This window comes from Budorcas taxicolor, chromosome 6, assembly GCF_023091745.1.
Source record: "Budorcas taxicolor isolate Tak-1 chromosome 6, Takin1.1, whole genome shotgun sequence".
NCBI classification, from domain to species: Eukaryota; Metazoa; Chordata; class Mammalia; order Artiodactyla; family Bovidae; genus Budorcas; species Budorcas taxicolor.
In genome coordinates, this window is record NC_068915.1 from 110,547,747 (window position 1) to 110,570,083 (window position 22,337).

At 43.8% G+C, this 22,337-nt stretch overlaps 1 protein-coding gene across 1 annotated transcript in view; it reads left to right on the forward strand.

Annotated features, from left to right (window-relative positions):
* Positions 1-22,337, forward strand: part of CC2D2A (coiled-coil and C2 domain containing 2A) — a 122,414-nt gene that overhangs the window by 48,043 nt on the left and 52,034 nt on the right. The window contains exons 11-16 of the mRNA XM_052642041.1: positions 2,986-3,195; positions 4,273-4,379; positions 7,726-7,866; positions 7,988-8,144; positions 9,335-9,576; positions 11,531-11,708. Coding sequence (XP_052498001.1) covers positions 2,986-3,195; positions 4,273-4,379; positions 7,726-7,866; positions 7,988-8,144; positions 9,335-9,576; positions 11,531-11,708 — 1,035 coding nt within the window. The remainder of the gene's footprint in view (positions 1-2,985; positions 3,196-4,272; positions 4,380-7,725; positions 7,867-7,987; positions 8,145-9,334; positions 9,577-11,530; positions 11,709-22,337) is intronic.

A 22,337-nucleotide genomic window follows, 5' to 3' on the forward strand; every position in this document is an offset into this window, starting at 1 on the left:
ACTTGGGCTTCAGAAGGTACGAAATATTGGTGGAATATGACCCCTGTGGGGATGGGTTTCCCCCCCTGTAAATCCAAAGGGAGATTTGACTCAGCATATTTTGGAGCTACAATACTTTGGCCATCTGATGTGAAGAGCCGACTCACTGGAGAAGACTGAGAAAGATTGAAGACAAAAGGAGAAGTGGGTGGCAGAGGACGAGATGGTTAGATAGCATCACCTACTCAAGGAACATGAACATGAGCAAACTCCAGGAGATGATGAAGGATAGAATAGCCTTGTGGGCTGCAGTCTGTGGGGTCACAAAGAGTCAGACATGACTTAGCAACTGAACACCAACAACTGAGGTATAGTTTATCTGTTTTTTTCAAGCCTACTTTATTTGTAAACACATCCCAGTTTTACAAGAACATATTTTTAAAATAAAAAAGTCTGTGTGTAGGTCTTCTCATCAAAGACAGACTGACTTATTTTCTAAGAAAGAAAACTTATTGTTCTATGAAAATGGAGGGTATGCCATAGTGGAGGTCTATAGGAAATCACAAATCCTAAATATACATTAAGAGTCTACTAATCTTTTAGGAGGGAAATAAGTATGACATTGAAAGACTGAAAAGAAATACACTCATATATCCTTACTCATGAATATCGATACAAAGAAGGTAACACAAAACCCAACAACAAATTTACTGGTAAATGAAGACTCATATTTGAATTATTACTGTCAAATATTGCTACCATTTCAATGACTAATAGTAACTGAAAAGCAGATCACACTGTATAACAAGTGTGAAGGCCTCTTTGTCCATGCATACATGCACATCCACACACACACACACACACACAGTGTGACCTCCAAGCTTAGTCTGATGGCGAGAACAATGGGATCTTGAGCTAGGATTCTAATTCTGGAGTCTGCTCTTCTGCTTTCCATCCCTCCCTCTGCATATCTCAGGCTTCATCCTTCCTGCTCCAGGTTGTAAAGCTCATATCCCAGTTTGCCCCTCTCAGCCTATGGCTGCTCACAAACAGGTCCCACTACGTGTAGTCAACCACTCATCTCTTGGAGTTATTGCAGGAAGGTGGACCCCTTCCAGGGCCCACGAGGAGGATCTTGTGTAACAGCCCGTGGTTCCCTGACAGAATGAGTGAGGTGATGTATGTGAAGTACTTTATACAATGCCTTGTTGTTCTTGTTCAGTTGCTCAGTTGTGTCCAACTCTTTGTGACCCCATGGACTGTAGCTTGCCAGGCTCCTCTGTCCCTAGAATTCTCCAGGCAAGAATACTGGAGTGGGTTGCTATTCTCTTCTCCATGGGATCTTCCCAACTCAGGGATTGAACCTGGGTCTCCTGCATTGCAGGTGGATTCTTTACCATCTGAGCTACCAGGAAGCCTTATATGATGCCTGGTGACATACAAAATGCCAGCTGGATCTTTATCCTCAGAGGTGGAGCCAGAGCTGGAACCCAGGGCTTCTGCCCCTAGTTCAGCATCTTTACATGATGCCATGAAGAAGGTTAAATGAAGAGACTCCTGAACATGTGACCCACAGCCGAAGAAGGATGAAAGCGTCACTTCTGAGTAGAGTAGTTGCAGCTGCCATTTAACCTCATAACTTGTAAATAAAACATTTGGGCCACATAATCTTTTCAACCTAGACAGTATATTAAAAAGCAGAGACATTACTTTGCCAACAAAGGTCCATCTAGTCAAAGCTATGGTTTTTCCAGTGGTCATGTATGGATACGAGAGTTGGACTATAAAGAAACCTGAGTGCTGAAGAATTGATGCTTTTGAACTGTGGTGTTGGAGAAGACTCTTGAGAGTCCCTTGGACTGCAAGGAGATCCAACCAGTCCATCCTAAAGGAGATCAGTCCTGGGTGTTCATTGGAAGGACTGATGCTGAAGCTGAAACTCCAATACTTTGGCCACCTGATGCGAAGAACTGAATTTGAAAAGACCCTGATGCTGGGCAAAATTGAAAGTGAGAGGAAAAAGAAACGACAGAGGATGAGGTGGTTGGATGGCATCACTGACTCAATGGACATGAGTTTGAGTAACCTCTGGGAGTTGGTGATGGACAGGGAGGCCTGGCATGCTGCAGTCCATGGGGTTGCAAAGAGTCAGACATGACTGAGAGACTGAACTAAATTGAACTGGCTGAATATTTTCCAGACAACATAAATAACTTCCAGAAGTTCCTCTCCGCAAAGGGGAGGCTCGTAGAAGTGTGAAAGCCCACATCCTGACTGTAGTCAGTGTTCATGACAAGGAGAGAACATGAAGACAGAAAATCAAAAAGGTCACCTCCCCATTTTGGAGCTCCCAGCCTCCAAAACTAGATTCCCAGAAGAGCAGCAGGGGTCGACATAGAGTATCTTAATGAGTTTAATGAAGAAAAACAGACGTTGATATAGCACACTGTACACCAAGTGGTCCAGGAAAGTCCCAGTGGAAATTTCCACTCCTGTTTTCGACACACTCAGCTGCCCCACCTCCCTCTTGGTCTGTTATTTTGCAGACTAATTTTCTTCTGCTCAGGAAAACAAGAGCCAGCACGAAGCTCGGTTCAGTAAATTGGTCTCTGGCTGTTGTCTGCAAACTAAAAACTTGTCCACATGGAGAGTGTCTATGATCCAAGTAATGATCAGTTTGGACTAGACTCTATGCTCTTCTCATTAAAAGAATTTCAAGGTCACCAGCTGCAAAACCCAAGAGTTCCAGGAAATGAGATAGTCGCATGACAAAGATTAGGGCTATGATTCAGTAGAGATAAACGCTGAAAGACCTAGGAAAGCAAGATTGAAGTGGTGTTCAGAAAAGGGCAGGCCCCGAAAGCTCCAGGGAACGGGGACTGGAGCGTGGTTCTCCTGGCTTGATCAGAGTAGAAGGGACTTTGTGCCTGGCTTTCCCATTGCCCATTAGATGAGGAACTAGGAAGTGCCTGATTGTGTTTCCCCTACGCTCTGCTCTTCTGGCAGGCAGTAAAATACATCCACAGAAGTCAGCATCTGATTGGATCTGGGGACTCTCCTGGGAATTTCCAGCTGGACATTGATATTTCGGGGTTAATCTTCACGCATCACCCCTGTTTTAGCCGAGAGCATGTGTTGGCAGCCAAGCTGGCCCAGTTGTATGACCAGTACCTCGCAAGACACCAGAGGAACAAGGCAAAATTTCTCACTGATAAGGTACTTGTGATCTCTTGCGTGCCAGTTGTTGATGGGGTTGGTTCTCCCGAGGAGCCCAATCAATACAAATGCCTACTAGCAGCAAAGGCTCACGTGCCTCCTTCATGTTCCCTCTGTCTAGGATGTGATGTGTTGTCCTACCTAGAGGCACAAGAAAGTCTAGGACAATGCACGTTTAATGTGTGCAAATTCGGTGACACACGCTTGGCTTAGAGAACCATTTGTGCACACCGAGCAAATGATCTCACCCACCTCGAATGGGTATTAGATGGCAGATACAAGGCTCGTCTTGCCTGTGTGATCTCAGAGGGTGAGATTGTTCACTGTTTGAGAATTTCTTGGTCCTCAGAGACATTCTCATCATTACATGTTAATTTCCCCAATAGGATACCTAAACAAAAGTTAGTTGTTTCAACTGATACTCAAAGAAATGGCTATCCATTTTGGATTTACTTCTAATGTGACACTGTCCCATGGAATATTCATGGGTAGTCTTGATTATAGATAATTTTAGTCTTAGACGCTGACCTTAAAAACTTATTGCCCAGATAAGAGATAACGCCACAATGCCTGCTTTTATGAGTCTGTAATTTTATGTTCTGTATCGCAAGAATATCATTCTGTGTCCAGACTTCAGAAAAGACTCCTTCTCTCTTGAAAGAAAACTTGTTTCTGAGACACTAGAGCAAAGGAAGCACCGGTCATGAGCAGATGGGTCTGGACCACAGAATAAGAATGGACACACGTGGTCCAAGAGGGAGGGGACATATGTATACCTGTGGCTGATTCATATTGATGAATGGCAGAAACCAGCACAATGCTGTAAAACAATTATTCTCCAATTAAAAAGAAATAAACTACACAAATAAAGACTAGAGGCAATATTTCTGTCAAAGTTCACTTCGGTGGAAGCGTGGAGATGTCTGAGTGCTTGCACATCCATTGTGTCATCCTAAACGATGCCTGTCTGAGGTTGCTGGCATCATCTTACCCTGGAGAATTGGGTGGGTCCAAGTACATCACTTGTGGTGAGGAGTAGAGCTTCTAACTCAAAACTTGAATCCACATCTCTTTAAGCTCCACGCCCTAAGAAATGCTGTTCAGACAGGCCTTAATCCAGCGAAAACGCCTAAGACTCTTGAAACAACCCCCAAAACCATCAATGAATATAAATCTGAGATTCGGTGAGTAAAATCTGTGATTATAACTGCTGCTTTTTTCTCTGTGCTTGTTGAGAGTTTATTTTTTCAGAGTTTTTCCTGAATGCATTCAATACATTATAACCAAATGGGCTTCCCAGGAGACGCTAGTGGTAAAGAATCTGCCGGCAGTGCAGGAGACCCAGGTTTGATCTCTGGGCGGAAAAGATCTCCTCAAGATGGAAATAGCTGCCCACTCCAGTATTCTTGCCTAGAGAATCCCATGGACAGAGGAGCCTGGTGGGCTACAGTCCATGGCGTCACAGAGAGTTGGACATAACTGAGCAACGAGCACTTTCGCTGTCAAACGAAATAATGAGATACGTCCATCGTATTAACACCAAATTTGCAGCCCAATAAAAGCATGAGGATGAAGGTGGGGCCGTGGAGGACTGCGGAAAGTGGTTGAGGGGAGCAGAATATGACAACTTGTACCCCCTGTTGGTGTAAACAAATATTGCTACAGCCACCACTTCTGAGAGAGTATCTTGTCTGGAAATGAACAAAGAGTTGAAAATGCCCATGAGTTGAAGTGAAGTGAAGTGAAGTCGCTCAGTCGTGTCCGACTCTTTGCGACCCCACGGACTGTAGCCTATCAGGCTCCTCCGTCCATGGGATTTTCCAGGCAAGAGTGCTGGCGTGGATTGCCATTTCCTTCTCCAGTTAGAATCCTGCAATTCTGCTTAAGACACTCCAAAGAGCTGTGGGCATCTGTACCCTGGAGACATGTGCAAGGGTTCCACAGTATCACTTACAACAGCAAGAAGCTAGAGATAACCCCATACCAGAATGAACCCATCAGCTTCGGTCTTGTAATGAACATCCATACTACAGTAAAGAGTGACTGAATTAGACCTGTGTGTATCATGGATACAATAGTGTGGAGTGAAAAAATCCAGTTGGAAGAGGATACTCACTGTGTGATACAGGTCATAAAACCTAAAGACCACGTGAAATAACACTCATGTCTTCCAAGTAAACACATATCTGTGTCACGTAGGGACAGAAAAGACACACATGCCAGTTTCTTCCTTCAGGGAAGGAAAGAAGAGGATGAATGGAGAGGTCTCCATACGTAACTCTAAACATTGCAAACAAAAACCCTGAGTAAATGATCACTGAAGACTCAGATGATAGCATTTTTCAGAAATGAAGTAGTTTTTTTTTCAGGTTTTTAGGTTACTTCTTGAAGTACCTTTTTTTTTTAACTTCTGAACTTTTTGCTTTATATTGGAATAAAGGTTTCTCAAGTAAAGAATCTGCCAACACAGGAGCCGTGGGAGACACCGATGCAATCACTGGGTTGGGAAGATCCCCTAGAGGAGGAAATGGCAACCCACTCCAGTATTCTTGCCATGGACAGAGGAGCCTGGAGGGCTACAGTCCATGGGGTCACAAAGAGTCAGACATGACTAAGTGACAGAGCAAGGACACACACATAGCTGATAAAACAATGTTGAGATGGTTTCAGGTGCACAGCAGAGGGACTCAGCCGTGCATTTACATGCGTCCATTCTCCTTCAAACTCCCCTCCCCTCTGCTCAAACGGGGGAGTTTGAGCAGAGTTCCCTGTGCTATACAGTAGGATCTTGTTGGTTATCCATTTTAAATATAACAATGACTGCATGTCCATCCCAAAACGCCCTAACCGTCCAAAACGAGTCTTATTCTAGTTCATGGCCTTCTAGCTTTTCTAAGGTCTTCCAAGAGTCCTCAGTCTTGACTACCCAATAACTAACCGGCTGTTATCTTCTGCCATCTTCCTTTTCCATGATACCGACTGAATGACCTTCAGCCCTTCATCTGTGTGTCTGTCTCCTGAGCTGAACTATAAACTCCTTGAGGACAGAAAGTAAAAGTGTTTGTTAGTTACTTAGTCATGTCCAACTTTTTGTGACCCTATGGACTGTAGCCCGCCAGGCTCCTCTGTCCAAAGGACTCTCCAGACAAGAATACTGGAATGGGTTGCCATTTCCTTCTCCAAGGGATCTTCCCAACCCAGGGATTGAACTTGGGTCTCCTGCATTGCAGGCAGATTCTTTACCGTCTGAACCACCAGAGAAGCCCCTTGAGGACAGAGACACCTCCTATCTCCTACACACTTCTGAATCCCCTGGAATGACATCAGGTGCTTGCTCAAAAGGAAAAAAAATTGAATTAATTAATCTACTAACTAATAGCATAATGAAGCACATTTGGGTTTTGGATTTGGCTATTATTTGTAGAGAGGACAAAATTAGGCATTAAATAATTCCCAAATACATAAAGTATTATTTTCATTCAATAAGAATGAAAACATTTTCAAATGATGCCTCTACAAATCAAGCCAAACTTTTGCTAATATAGTCAGAACAGAAAACTCGCCAGGGCATGTAGTAACATTGCTTCATCTCCTAAATGTAGAACTTGTGATTTGTACTAACACAGACAGACTTTAATATACCAGTTGTTAACTGGTTCAGCAACATACTTTCCTATTTACAATAATTTAGTCCTTGAGAACTATATTTACTGGGCCCTTTATTTTCACAACTTCAGAGCTGTCTGTTTATTTAAGACTGCACAGTATGAATGAGAATTTTAAATGATTCAGTTCAGTTCAGTCACTCAGTCGTGTCCAACTCTTTGCGACCCCATGAACCGCAGCACACCAGGCCTCCCTGTCCATCACCAACTCCCGGAGTCCACCCAAACCCATGTCCATTGAGTCAATGATGCCATCCAACCATCTCATCCTCTGTTGTCCCCTTCTTCTTCTGCCCTCAATCTTTCCCATCATCAGGGTCTTTTCAAATTCAGTTCTTTGCATCAGGTGGCCGAAATATTGGAGTTTCAGCTTCAGCATCAGTCCTTCCAATGAACACCCAGGACTGATCTCATTTAGGATGGACTGGTTGGATCTCCTTGCAGTCCAAGGGACTCTCAAGAGTCTTCTCCAACACCACAGTTCAAAAGCATCAATTCTGGGGTGCTCAGCTTTCCTCATAGTCCAACTCTCACATCCATACATGACCACTGGAAAAACCATAGCCTTGACTAGATGGACCTTTGTTGGCAAAGTAATGTCTCTGCTTTTTAATATGCTGTCTAGGTAATTTAGTCTAATTGAAGTCAGATTCTTCTAGAGAAAACAAAATTAAATAACCTCTCAAAACAGACCAGCATCCTACTGACTTCAAATTTGCATTCATATTTTTGGTTTTCTAGTACTTAAGACATGTCATAGTTATGAAATTAATTATACAATCACTATAGTGTTATTAGTTTCTTTTTAATTTGCAAACACACCTAAATAACCTTTAAATACATATCCATATATTATATCTCCTAGGCAAACAAGAAAACTGCGTGATGCTGAACAAGAAAAAGACCGAACGTTGCTTAAGACCATCATAAAGGTCTGGAAAGAGATGAAGTCCCTCCGAGAGTTCCAGAGGTTTACAAATACTCCCTTGAAACTTGTTCTGAGAAAGTAAGCTTTTTTCAAACATTGTATTATTGGGTTATAGCATGCATAGAAAATGTATTTGCTGTTATTATTACTCTGTCACTTAATTTCAAGAAACATCTAGAGTGTCATAAATTATTTTAAGGGAAAAAGTTGACCAGAAAGCTGACGAAGAAGCATATGAAGCAGAAATTCAGGCTGAGATCAATGAATTGCTGGAAGAGCACACTGAAGAGTACGAACAGAAGATGGAGGAGTACAGAGTCATGCTGCAGCGGTGGAAAGCCTGGAAGAAAGCCCAGGTCTGTGAGCAGCCTTCAACAGAGCTGCCCTGGAGGACAGGGGCATATGGGAAGAGGCAGCTTGGGGCAGGAGGAGGGAAACTGGGCAGGCGGACTGGGGTCCCCTGCCGGCTCTTCTCTGTCTCTTCCTGGCCCTCTTGCTAGGGAGCAAAAGGATGAGAGAGTGAACTGGTTGATGCACTTGTTGAAAATGTGACCCAGCCAGTGGATACCAGAGCCATCTTTTTCCAAAGGCTGCTCTCTGTATCAGGCTGTGACTATCTGAGTGAGCAAATAAGTAAAACATAGTAATTGCTCATGAGTGTGTCAAGCGCTGTGCTAAGCCTTTTACACACCTTACACCAATGAATGTAGGGTATTGTGCTTCTGGGTTTCTGTTAGAAAATTGTGTAACTTTGCACACATGTCCCTGCAAAACTGAATCCAGGAACAATAAGTAAAAGATCAGGATGTGTAATAGGCATAAGCTCATCCGCCTCAGTTCAACTGACGCACATTTCTTCTATTTCATGGCTCAGTAACAGTCCATTGTACACATGTACCACAACATCTCTATCTATCCATCTGTTGATGGACACTTAGGTTGCTTTCATGTCCTGGCTATTGTAACTAGTGTTGCAGTGAACATTAGGGTACATGAGCGGTAGGAAGGAGGCCCAAGAGGAAGGGGATATATGGAGATTATATATATATATACACACACACATATATATATACTTATGATTGATTCACACTGTCATGTGGCAGCAAGCAAGACAAAATTGTAAAATGACTGCCCTCCAATTAAAAATAAAAATTAAAAAAAAAAAAATCAGTGTGACCTGCAGGACCAGTTCTGCTCACAAGCCTTACTTTAATTTCAAGATGTATCCTTGGTCTTTAGAACTGATCACATGCATAACCAACTTTTTTAAGCTCTCTGTAGGGACCAGGCACTGTGATTAGTGCTTTCCAGGCGTGATCTCATTTCAACAGCACTGGAAAAAAAAATCTCCTATGATTGTTCCCATTTTGTAGATGAGAAAACCGAGGCACAGAGAGGTCAAATGGCTTCGTGAGCTGCCCAAGTGCACACAACTGATGGGGGTGGAGCTGGGTTTGCATCCCAGGCCTATCTGATCCTGAAGACTGTGATTTTCAAAGAAATTCCAAAATTTCTACTTGAGATAAGTTTGCCTCTTACCCGACAGAGGGCCAAAAAGAAGAAAAAGAAACAGGAAGTGGAAGAACATCCCACCGATGAGGAGAGGGAGGAGCCAGGTCCCGGGGAGGAGCCTGAGAAGCCCGCCCCTCCAGAGCCCGTGGACAGGGCGGTGATAGAGCAGCAGGTGAGGGAAAGAGCCGCCCAGAGCCGAAGGAGGCCAGGGGAGCCCACGCTGGTCCCGGAGTTGAGCCTGGCGGGGAGCGTGACGCCCAACGACCAGTGTCCCAGGTGAGCAGACGCTCTGACCGTGAATGAGGTTGACATGCGATGCACACACGCACATGTGCACCAAATGGAATATACATCACCTGGCCAACATGCAATGATCGGGAGAATCCTGAACTCTCTATAGCCATATGTTAGCTTGGGCTATATGCCACTGCAGGTATTTGTCCAGATTTTGGTGATTTCCTATGGTTCAGGCACCCAGTACATCCCCACTGGCCCCACAGGAGTTCACTGCCCGAAGCTGCCTGTAGGAAGTTCTCTGCACAGTGCCTGCCTGCGTGGCTTCCACTTTGGAGCCTTTATCTGTAACCTCAGTGTGTCCTTTCTGATCACTGCTAGCACACGCCCTCTCCCTGGCAAAGTGGATTCCTATCCACTGTACCAGCAGGGACGTCCCCATGGTATGTCTTTTAAAGGGAAAATTTAGGTTGATTTTACAGTCTTTGATGATGAGTCCCATTTTGACCAAAAATGTATACCTCCGTCTGAAGTTTCTGAGTTTTCACTGGGTTTGGGGACTATAAACCAGGTTTTCCTGAGTCGGTGATTATAATCCACCCCCTTCATCAGGCCATCAGGGGAGGGGGCCGTGCAGAAGAAGGAGGTGTTTCAGGTCTGTCACTGGCACAGGCTCATTGGAAATACGCCTTTTAAAAAACTCAGAGTCAAGTCTTTGGGGGTCTCGGATACTTCTTGAGATGGTGTCAAATGTTTTTTATAGGAAAAATAATCGAGCAATTTCACACCTGGGATAGGCCTAAATTCAGTTCAGTTCAGTCACTCAGTCATGTCCGTCTCTTTGCGACCTCATGGACTGCAGCACATCAGGCTTCCCTGTCCATCACCAAATCCCAGAGCTTGCTCAAAACTCATGTCCATCGAGGCCTAAATTATAGAGATGCAAAAAATTAAACCTACTCTCCCAGTTTAATGAGTACAGAATTTCTATTTGGGATGTTGAGAACATTCTAGAGAACAATAGGGGTGTTGGTCACATCACACTGCAATGTACTTAAGGCCACCAAATGGTTTACTTAAATAATGTTAACATGGTAAGTATTATGTTGTGTGTATATATATAATCATAATATTAAAAAAATAACACTCGAAAAACCCTGAGTATGTTTTGGATTTTTCTGCTCTCACCTTTTTGAATCCTTAACAGACTGAGTTACTATTGACTTAAGCAATAAGTGGCATTTGGAGTGGGCATCTCTGCAGATAAATAAGTGGGCATCTCTACAAATAAAGACTGCTCTTGAAGGTGTTGACCTTTTTTTTCTTTTTAACTTCCTGGCTGTAAGAATGATATAGTTACTAGGATACCCCCTGTCTTCTACTGGGATTCAAACGACCTTTAAAAATAAGGAACCTTTCATAGTTCCCTACAGACAAAGAGCAGTGACTCACCATCAGAAACTGTTAGGAAAAAGTTTGGATTTTGAAAAAGCTGAGTTGACCCAACTGCTACAATATGCTGTGATATTTTTTTAGGATAAAACATCACATCCCAACATAAACCACTATTAGCCTTTATGGTCCGAATTCACTCCATTTGACAAATAATATGATTCTGTTTACTTAAACTCTTGGGATGCAAATGTATGGCTTGCTTGGAAAAAAATTTTAAAGACTATAGCACAACGATGCTTGGACCACAGTTCTAAATCACCTGTAGGCTTTCCAGGACCTCTTATTTCACATCACATGTATTGTTATATCAGATTTGCTTCCCATTTAGGTCACCGCAGAACAATGAGGAGAGTTTCCTGTGCTATACAGTAGGTTGCAGGGAGGTGTCCCTGCAAGACCTGTGGCTGCCTTGGTTCAGTGAAGACCTCCAGTGTATCTCACCTCCAGGGTATCTCACTCTGCTCAGCACCCTTGTGTCAGCCACTCCACTTATACTTAGTACACGAATATTGACCCACCCATGGATGGTCTCACTCTGCAGGGTGGAGGTCATGCGAAGGGAGGACGTCAAGAGACGCTCGCTGTTCCTAAAGGTGATCTTCAACAACAAGGAGGTGTCCAGGACAGAGAGCCGGCCACTCGGGGCGGACTTCCGAGTTCACTTTGGACAGATTTTCAATTTGCAAATATTCAACTGGCCGGAGAGTTTAACGTTGCAGGTACCTTTTAAAAATTTTCTCTCCGTTTTTTTTAAATTCATTTTTATTGGACTATTGTTGCTTTATAATGCCGTGTTAGTTTCTACTGTACAGAAAACTGAATCCGCTCTACGTATACATGTATCCTCTCTTTTTCGGATTTCCTTCCCTTTTAGGTCACCACAGACCACTGAGTAGAGTTCCCTGTGCTTTACAGTAGGTTCTCATTAGCTGTCTATTTTATACATAGCAGCAATGGTATATGGGCTTCCCACGTGGCTCAGTGGGTAAAGAACCCACCTGCCAAAGCAGGATACATAAGAGACGTGGGTTCGATCCCCGAGTTAAGAAGATCTGCTGGAGGAGGGCATGGCAACCCATGCCAGTATTCTTGCCTGGAAAATCCCATGGACACAGGAGCCTGGTGGGCTACAGTCCATGGGGTCGCCAAGAGTCAGACAACTGAAGTGACCGTGCACACGTGCATCAATAGTGGATATATGTCAGTCCCAATCTCCCAATTTTTCCCACTTCATATTTTAATTATAGTCACTGTCCCAAGAATTTTTGCTCATCACAGGTGCGAGATGGCTTTAAATCATCCATTGGTTACACTGGTGTCCTAATAGATTCTCAAAGGCAACAGAAGGTCGAGGCACGTCTTAAGGTCTTGGCAGAGAAGATCTGTTACCCTGCTTGGCTCCCAAAAATGCTGGCAGAGTAACTGACCACAGTGCTCAAGTGTGTGTCTCGGGACAAGATGGGGGGATAAGAGAGAAGGGGAGAGTAGAGAGATCTCTGGCTCATTCATCAGAGAACTTCAACCTCACGCCGAACCAAGATTCTGGCATAATATACCAGAGAAATCAATTTCTGTAATCACAGATCATTTTAATAGGGGTGGTGGTACAGGTGCTAGGATCCCCCCAAAATAAATCAAACTCCCCACTAGCCTAATGGCCAGCGTTAGCAATATATTTATTTGTGTCTGTTATCGTTTTCTAAAGGTGCAATAACTAAGCACCACAAATCTGGTGACTTAAGACAACAGATGTTTAATCTCTCAACGTTCTGAAGGCCCTGAAGTCTGAGGTCAAGGTGTCAGTAGGGCCGTGCTCTCCCCAGAAGCTCTAGAGAAGAACCTTTCCTGCCTCTGCAGCTCCTGGTGGCTCCAGGTGTTCCGTGGCTTGTGGCAGCATCACTCCAAACTATGCTTCCCTCTCCACGTGGCCTTCTCATGTCTGTGTGTCCTTTTTTGTCTCCTACCAGGACATTCTTGCTGGATTTAGGACTCACCCTAATCCAGTATGAGCTCATTTGGATCTTTAACTAATAATACCTGGAAAGACTATTTTTTCCAACTGAGGTCACATTCTGTGATCCCAGGTAGACATAAATTTTACAGGACACTGGGCTTCCCTGGTCATTCAGTGGAGCCTACCTGCAGTGCATGAAACGCAGGTTCAATCCCTGAGTCAAGAAGATCCCCTGGAGGAGGAGATGGCAACCCACTCCAGTATTATTGCCTAGGAAATCCCATGGACAGAGAAGCCTCATAAGCTACAGTCCATGCGGTGGCAAAGAGTGGGACACAATTTAGTGACTAAGCAACAGCAATGAAAAACAAGACACGTTCAACCCACTTCAATGTCTTAGGCTTGCTCTTCTGGCAAAGCCTCTCATGTTGCTGACAGATTCTGTTTCGTGATACTAATAGGCACGTTAATTAGGCTTGCAAATACACAGCACATGTACTGTTGTCTGCCGTCTTCCACCCATGCAGAAATCACTAATCCTTATCCACCACTTGTGCAGAAATTTCTGTCTTTTTTTTTTAATTGGAGGATAATTTACAATGTGATGTTAGTTTCTGCTGTACATCAACGTGAGTCAGTTCTTTGTATACATATATCTCCTCCTTCTTGAGCCTTCCTCCCAGCCCCTCATCCCACCCATTTTTGTTATCACATAGCACCGGGCTGCGCCCCCTGTATTACACAGCATAGCTATTCCCTCAAGCTACCTGTTTTACATGTGGTAATATATGTCTGTCGATGCTGCTCTCTCAGTTTGTCCCTTTGGCCCACCCTGTCCTTCCCCACTCTGTCCACAAGTCCTTTCTCTGCGCCTGTGTCTCTATTCCTGCCCTGCAAGTAGGTTCATCTGTACCATTTTTCTAGACTTTATATACGTGTGTTAATATATGATCTTAGTTTTCCTCTTTCTGACTTACTACTCTGTGCAACAGACTCTAGGTTCATCCACCTCACTACAACTGACTCAGAAATTTCTCATTCTTATCCACCACCCTTGCCAGAAATGACAGCTGAGCATGCCTATTTTCCCCCACTGAGCCTGGATATAACTTCAGACTCCTCCTCAACATGGTACTCCAGGCAGCCAATATTTCTTATTATAATTGACATTGAAGTCCACAGATACAACTACAGCTGTGTAGTTATCAAAATATTTTGGTATTTCTCTACTGAATGATTGAGTACTGGTCATAGATACAATTAATTGAGAGAATATTGTATTTTGACTGTCTAGAAATAATATTGTACCATTTGAAAATTTTCCATATGATTGCAAGTTTTGAATAAGGGAAGGTTCAACAATTACTGGCAACTTCAGGAGGGTAAGAAAAGTCACCTGAAAAGCTCTGTATATGTGCTATCAAATGCTTAACTTTAGAGGGTAATGTGCTTCAGAAAATGTTCCGAGATTCTCAGAATGATCATGTATCCCTTGATGACTCAACACCAAGCTCCAAATGTTTTTTGCTTGATTGTGGAGAGCCAACTGAGGGTCTGATGCTGAGCCAGGAGTTCAGTGGAACGTTGGAAGCCGTGTATAAAGAGCGATGTGCATGGCCCTGCCTGCGGGAGCTTTAAACCCAGCTGGGAGATGAGAGAGACAACTATTGGAGTGGCCCAAAAGTTCATTCAGGTTTCTCTATATGATGTTACAAAAAACTCAAATGACCCTTTTGATCAACCCAACACAAAGAAATAACACTAAGCAGAGTATGGATACACAGTATATGGAAGGGAACAGTGTCAACTGTGAGGTTTGATTTTTTTTTTTTTTTTTTTTGCATGTTTCAAACCATAGGACTCAGTGTTTCCTAGCCAGGCTTGAGATCGGCTGCCAGGGCAACCCTACAAAGCAGAAGATAAGCCCAGGAGGGAGGGGATGAGGCTGGGGACTCAGAGGAAATGGGAGGAAGGAACTAATTAAAGCAACACTGCAGATATGCAGATGACACCACCCTTATGGCAGATAGTGAAGAGGAACTCAAAAGCCTCTTGATGAAAGTGAAAGAGGAGAGCGAAAAAGTTGGCTTAAAGCTCTACATTCAGAAAACGAAGATCATGGCATCTGGTCCCATCACTTCATGGGAAATAGATGGGGAAACAGTAGAAACAGTGTCAGACTTTATTTTATTGGGCTCCAAAATCACTGCAGATGGTGACTGCAGCCATGAAATTAAAAGACGCTTACTCCTTGGAAGAAAAGTTATGACCAACCTAGATAGCATATTCAAAAGCAGAGACATTACTTTGCCGACTAAGGTCCGTCTAGTCAAGGCTATGGTTTTTCCAGTGGTCATGTATGGATGTGAGAGTTGGACTGTGAAGAAGGCTGAGCGCCAAAGAATTGATGCTTTTGAACTGTGTTGTTGGAGAAGACTCTTGAGAGTCCCTTGGACTGCAAGGAGATCCAACCAGTCCATTCTGAAGGAGATCAACCCTGGGTGTACTTTGGAAGGAATGATGCTGAAGCTGAAGCTCCAGTACTTTGGCCACCTCATGTGAAGAGTGACCATTGGAAAAGACTCTGATGCTGGGAGGGATTGGGGGCAGGAGGAGAAGGGGATGACCGAGGATGAGATGGCTGGATGGCATCACTGACTCGATGGATGTGAGTCTGAGTGAACTCCGGGAGATGGTGATGGACAGGGAGGCCTGGCGTGCTGCGATTCATGGGGTCGCAAAGAGTCGAACACGACTGAACGACTGAACTGCAGCCTTGAGGGCTTCCCAGGTGGCGCAAGTGGTAAAGAATATTCCTGACAATGCAGGAGACATAAGAGACGCGGGTTCAATCCCTGGATTGGAACAATCCCCTGGAAGAGGGCAGGGAAATCTATTCCAGTTATTCTTGCCCGGAGAATCCCCATGGACAGAGGAGCCTGGGGGGCTACAGTCCATGAGTCACAAAGAGTCAGACATGACTGAAGTGACTTAGCATGCACACTCACAGCCTTGAAAGAAGGGATTGGCAGGGCTTGATGATGGCTTCATCTGTTGTCGTTCATTCGTTGAGTCCGCCTCTTTGCGACCCTATGGACTGTAACCCACCGGGCTCCTTTGTCCATGGGGTTTTTCAGGCAAGAATACTGGGGTGGGTTGCCATTTCCTTCTCCAGGAAGGAAGGTTGCCATTTCCTTCTTCCTAGACCAGGGATTGAACCCGCATTTCCTGCATTGACAGGCAGATTCTTTACCACTGAGCCACCTGGGAAGCCTGTGATGGTTTGACTAGAGAGAGTAAAAAGAAAGAGCCTCAGAGTTGGCCCCAAGTGAAGGGTGAGATGGGACTTCACAGGATGGAAGCTGAAATGGGACCAGAGTCCTTCTAGAAAGGTCTCAAAGCTTCGGGATTCTGAAGTCTTTCCAAAATAAATGCTTGTTGTTGTTGTTCAGCCACTCAGTCGTGTCCCACTGTCTGCAACTCCATGGACTTGGTCTTTCACAAAAATGAAGTTTGACTTAGAAATAGAGAAAGCTTAGTGATAATGACCTTCACTCCTTTCCCTTTATCATGCACACCAGTCATGCCACCCCATACTCATCAACCTGACTCCCCAAAACTAACAACAGCTGTGTAATATTGTTGGGTAGCTTTTACGCATCTTGGCATTATTGTTTTTTCCTTATGAATCAGTCCTGTTGATCTTTTATATTTCTGGCACATGGACTGAGATAGGGAACTTTCCTTTTAACCCAGCTGGAAGTCACTTGACTCTCCCTTCCAGAGTCTCTCCTGGTTTCTCTGGCTTTTCTGATAGAACAGCACTCTCGGGGTGGAGACACCAGTCCTGTTTGGAGATGTGTCCTGGGTGACCCTCCTTCATCTCCCCGGGACGAGGGGGAGAGAGAATGAAATACCCAGAGGAGGCTTCCTCCCAGAAGCTCAGCAGGGAAGGGATCGGGGGTTGACAGGGGACCATGGTTTACTTTAGGGTGTGGTTGATTGGAGCACGTTTGTCAGCTGTGGGAAAAGCAGCCAGCACAGAAAAGATTGATGACTTGAAAATAAAAGGGAAAACTGTGGAAGGAGAGGGTGGGAGAGAGAAAGGAAAGAGGGTGGGAGTGTTGAGAGATGATGGGATGGGATACTCCATCCATCAACCATAAGTGCTCCAATCAACCACACCCTAAAGTACACCACGGTCCCGTCAACCCCTGACTCCTTCCCTGCTGAGCTTCTGGGAGGAAGTCTCCTCTGGGTATCTTCATTCTCTCTCCCGCTCATCCCGGGGAGACGGAGGAGGGTCATTCAAGACTGGTGACCCCACCCCGAGAGGACGGTTCTAACAGAAAAGCCAGACCAGGAAACTCATGAACCTGTAGTATCCCATAGGTTCATGAGAGGTGAATCAAGACAGAAGAGCAGGACTTTCCTGGTGGCCCAGTGGTTAAGATTTTGCCTTCCAGTGCAGGGGCTGGGGGTTCGAACCCTGATTGGGGGCTAAGATCCCACATGCCTTGCATCCAAAAAAAAAAACAAACAGAAAACAGAAACAAGATGTAACAACTTCAAAAATGGTCCACATCAAAAACACTCTTAAAAAAAATATACAGAGTAGGAAGGTCCTTTGAGTTGGGAGTGATGACACAGAGGAGGGCAGGCCTCAGTCACCCAGAGTCTTTTCAGGGAGGGAGGGGAGTCTCTGGGCGTAGGAGTAAACACTGTTTGATCCAACACTGAGGGGAAGTGGGGACATCAGCCTAACTGAACCACAGTGTCACCGGGGCTGAGATCGCAGGGCGGCCCCCTGTACCAAATCCACCGCTACCACATGTGCAAGATAAGCCGTGCCGTGTTTTGTTTTGCTTTGCTTTGCTTAGGTTTTAAGATCAGAGAATCATGACTTAAGACCGTGCAATATAAACTACTTCACGATGGACTCTTCTTTCATCTGTCTTAACGCCCCTACATTTTTCTAAGATTTGGCTTATCGACACGATCCTAAGCACTGTTGTTAGCAGGTAAATTTGCACCAGAATGTTGACTTAAAGCAAACCTCATTCCAAATGCAGCAGAAGTTAATAATAATCTCACAGAGTCCCAATTTGGTAGCAGTTGATCTAATTGCTATTCAGAATTCACTGCTGCCTTTTTTTTTTTTTTAATACAACAGGAATTTTTGAACCACTGAACATAAATCAAATTATATTTCCTGTCTTATTTCTTCATTAACATTTCACCTTCAAACAGACACACACAAACTCACTTTGCTTAGAGCGGTGCTTCTTGGTGAAGATAACTTTGTACCCCCGGGGGACAGCTGACAAGGTCTGGTGACATTTTAATTATTACAGGTGGTGAGGAGCCGCTGGCACCTCTAATAGGTGGAAGCCAGCGATGCTGGTGAACACTGGGCGATGCCCAGGACAACACATCGCAGCCAAGAGCTGTTCAGCCCCAAAGCCAGTCGCTGAAGCTGAGAACCTCGGACTCAGAAAGAAAACAAAATTTCAACTCAATTATACAGAAAGCAATGTATAAATATTTACAAAGCCCAATGACTCAATGGACATGAGTTTGACCAAGCTCTAGGAGTTGCTGATGGACAGGGAAGCCAGGTGTGCTGTTGTACATGGGGTCGCAGAGTCAGATTGAACAACTGAACTGAACTGATGAAGCCCAAAGTGTCCACTCTCTGACTTTTAAAAAGAGCATTCTACCCTAGCATTAAATAGAGCTGCGATTTTAAAAATTAGGGAGTCTTGAAAAGACAGATCTTACATATTAAAGTTTAATGTAAATAAAAGAAATTCTTACATTACAAAGCTTTTGTTGTTGTTTAGTCACTAAGTTTTATCTGACTCTTTTGAGACCCCAGGGACTGTAGGTCTAGCTCCTCTGTCCATGGAATTCTCCAGGCAAGAATGCTGCAATGAGTAGCCATTCCATTTTCCGGGGGATCTTCCTAACCCAGGGACCCAACCCAGATCTCCTGCATTGCAGGTAGACTCGCTACTCTCAGAGCAACCAGGGAAGCCCAAGAGTAGTTAGAGATACAAAGTCAGGAAAAGTTTAGCTAAATGCTTAATACTGTATTTATGTCCCCTTCTGAAGCATTTTACCAGCATAAATGGTATTTTCTGACTGTTGGTATGGTTTCTATTCCCTTAACTTGAACTAATATCAAAGTTTTATTAGTCCCTCACGTTTTTAGGCATTTGAGACAATGTAGTTTGCTTTTTACCTCCTTATTTTTGGGCACCCAGAAATATAGATGATTTAACTCTAAATATGGAATATGCCCTAACATGCCTATAGGTTCTCAGAAGCTTAATGTCTTCCTTGAAAAAAACTAGGGTGTCTTGAAAAGACATTCTTACAAGTTAAAATTTAATTTAAATAAAAGAAATGCCTATTTTATAAAACTGAATAAAATCAACTGGCCAACAGGATTTAATGAGACATTTGGGAAATGTAATCATGTTTATGAAAGATCTTTATGAACTGCAAAGTATTAGAAAAATGCACATGCTTGTTGCCAACTGTATGCCCAGGTGAAGAAGAAATGGCATTTATACAGAAGGAAAGAGGCTTTTCATCCATCTCAGCTAAGCTGCACCACTGCCTTCCTGCTGAACTTTGGGTAACATCCTCATTTTACAATGAGAGCAAAAGTAGGGGGATGTCACGCCCAAGATCAAGTTGAAGTGTCGCGGTTCAGATCCAGACCAGCGGGACCACAAGGCTGCCACGTCCTGTCCACCACCCCGCCCTCTGCAGGCAGTGGGAGGCGCTGACCGTCCACTGGGGAGTGAAACAAATCAGGTGAAAAAATCTGACAGCCAGGCAACTCCCAAGTCTACCAGCGGTTCAGAGAAGAGAACAATCCCATCCCATCGATTTATCATCTAACACCTTGTTTCCAGTGAGAGTTAACGTGCTCCTTTCTAAAGATATCAATTCACAGAGGAGAGGTACTGAGCAATCAAAGGGAAATCAAACAAGACCCCTACCCTCAGGAATCTCACTCTTCGGTGAGACAAATGACAAACAAGGAATTTCAGTAGAGGAGATAAGCGTTCCTACAGGGAAAGCCCAGGGATTGCTGGGGGCATTCAAGTAAGTGTGGGTGGGCACGTGACAGCCTCGTGCAGTCCTCACGCAGGGTCCGATACAGCAGAGCACCTTCCAGGGAGTTCAGACACCCTCACAAAGTGGACAGTACACCTTCCCCTGGCCAGGAGAGCCAGTCCCTTGAGAATCTGAGAAATGAGAGTCGGAGACAGGAAGAGCTCGGTGGTCCTTTAATTACAGCTGCCCACGTGGAAGGCTGTGCTTTAACCTTTGTCACGGTTGTGTTGTTTTTACTCACTAAGTTGCGTCCAACTGTTTTGCGACACCATGGACTGCAGCACTCCAGGCTCCTCTGTCCATGGGATTTCCCAGGCAAGAACACTGGAGTGGGTTGCCATTTCCTTCTCCAGGGCATCTTTCCAACCCAGGAATTGAACCCACATCTCCTGCATTAGCAGGTCGTTTCTCTACCACTGAGCCACCCGGGGAAACCCAACCTCTGCTTTTAGCCATTGTTTATACAGCACTTCCATGTTTTGTGGTTCTTTCTTTTAGGTTTTTAATTCTCTTTCAATCATTATTGCTCACCAATCTGTCTAAAGTAATTATATTTACTTTATAAATCATGGATTACGGTTATGGCTTTAAAAGATTTCTTATTTTTTATTCACCTTTCTGATTTTCCTTGACCCGAGAGGAAAACATAACAAAAAGTGAATGCGTCCTGAAGTGAGACAGTGGTAGATTCACATCCCAGCTTTGTGACTCACGAGATGAAGGACCAGGAGAAATTTCTCCCCTCTGTTGAGCCCCACATCCATCATCTAGGATTGTGGGGTCTGATATCTTGCATCCTTTATAGGACTGTGGTTAAGATTAAGCATGATACCAGACCTAAAGCTCTTAATGGCTTCACACAAAGGCTTGTCTGGGTGAATAAAAATTCAAGAAGTACAAAAAGAATTTTAAAGAAAAAAAAATGCACCATTCTTTCTGGCTGAAACTTTATGCCAAAGAGTCCATAAGTTAACAGGTCAAACCAAGGTCTCTTGTGCAGTGAGCAACAAACTGCTCCATGTTCTTTATAGTCTGTGATATTATAAAACTGCAGGCTCTTATGAGAAGTTGGGATAAGCCAAAAAATTGGCCTTTCTTTTCCCATTAGAGTTCTAAACCAATAAAAGTATAGAGAAAATCTGTAAAAAAGATACAAAGAGAGAGGGATCATTTATAAAGTAATAGAGGCTTGAGGGACATACCAGTCAACTTCAGTGTATGAAATCATTGTCATCCTGATTCAAAATATTATAGTAATTTTTTGAGATTCTGAAGGGCATTGGAAACTTAGTGATATTTGGCATTATTCAGGAATTGCTGTGATAATTGTATGGTAATTATGCCTTTTTATATCCTCCTTTAGAGATACATATTGCAATATTTACAGATGAAATGATGTCTAAGCTCAGAACACTAATGAAGAGGCAAATAGTTGAGAATATAGATAAAACCAGATTGACAATAACTTAATGGTAATTGAAGCTAGGTAGGTGACGGGTTCATGGTATATTATTCTTCTGATATTACATATATTTGAAACTTTCTTTAATATATCTTCTTAATATAGATAAAAATATCACCTGTCTACTAGTAAAGATGAAGTTGGAGAGTATGGCTTAAATGTGCAACTCATGGCCTCCCTGCTCAGCCCTTGAATCAAGCAGGGGTAAGCCCCAAACAGCCACAGGTCTCTTGGTGTGCCCAGCCTGTTAGAATAGCTCACAGTGGTACTCAGTTTGGGGTCTTGAATTCAGTTCCTATGGAGCCTCTGCCTTTGTCTTTGTCTCAGTAGCCCCTCCAAACTCAATCAATCAGCCATGTTGCAAATGTGAGCTGGTGAATACCAGGTAGATGAGGCCTGGATAGAGGGCCACACGACTCCATCCTTTTCATCCTTAGAAAAGAATTCACAGCACAACACGTGCTGTATTAAGGGAGGGTGGGCAGAGAGACTCCGTAGTGTCATCTTTGCACATTCAGGTGGTAAGTGGAAAGATAATCAGAGGGGGATTGATTACATCAAGAGAAAAACAGGAACATTTCATCGCGAGGAGTTGTGGTACATACATACAATGGAATATTACTCAGCCATAAAAAGGAGCAAAATTGAGCCAGTTCCAGTGAGGTGGATGAACCTAGAGCCTGTTATACAGAGTGCAGTTAGTCAGAAAGAGAAAAACAAATATTATATGTTAGTGTATACATATGGAATCTAGAAAAATGGTGCTGATGAACCTATTTGCATGGCAGGAATAGAGACAAG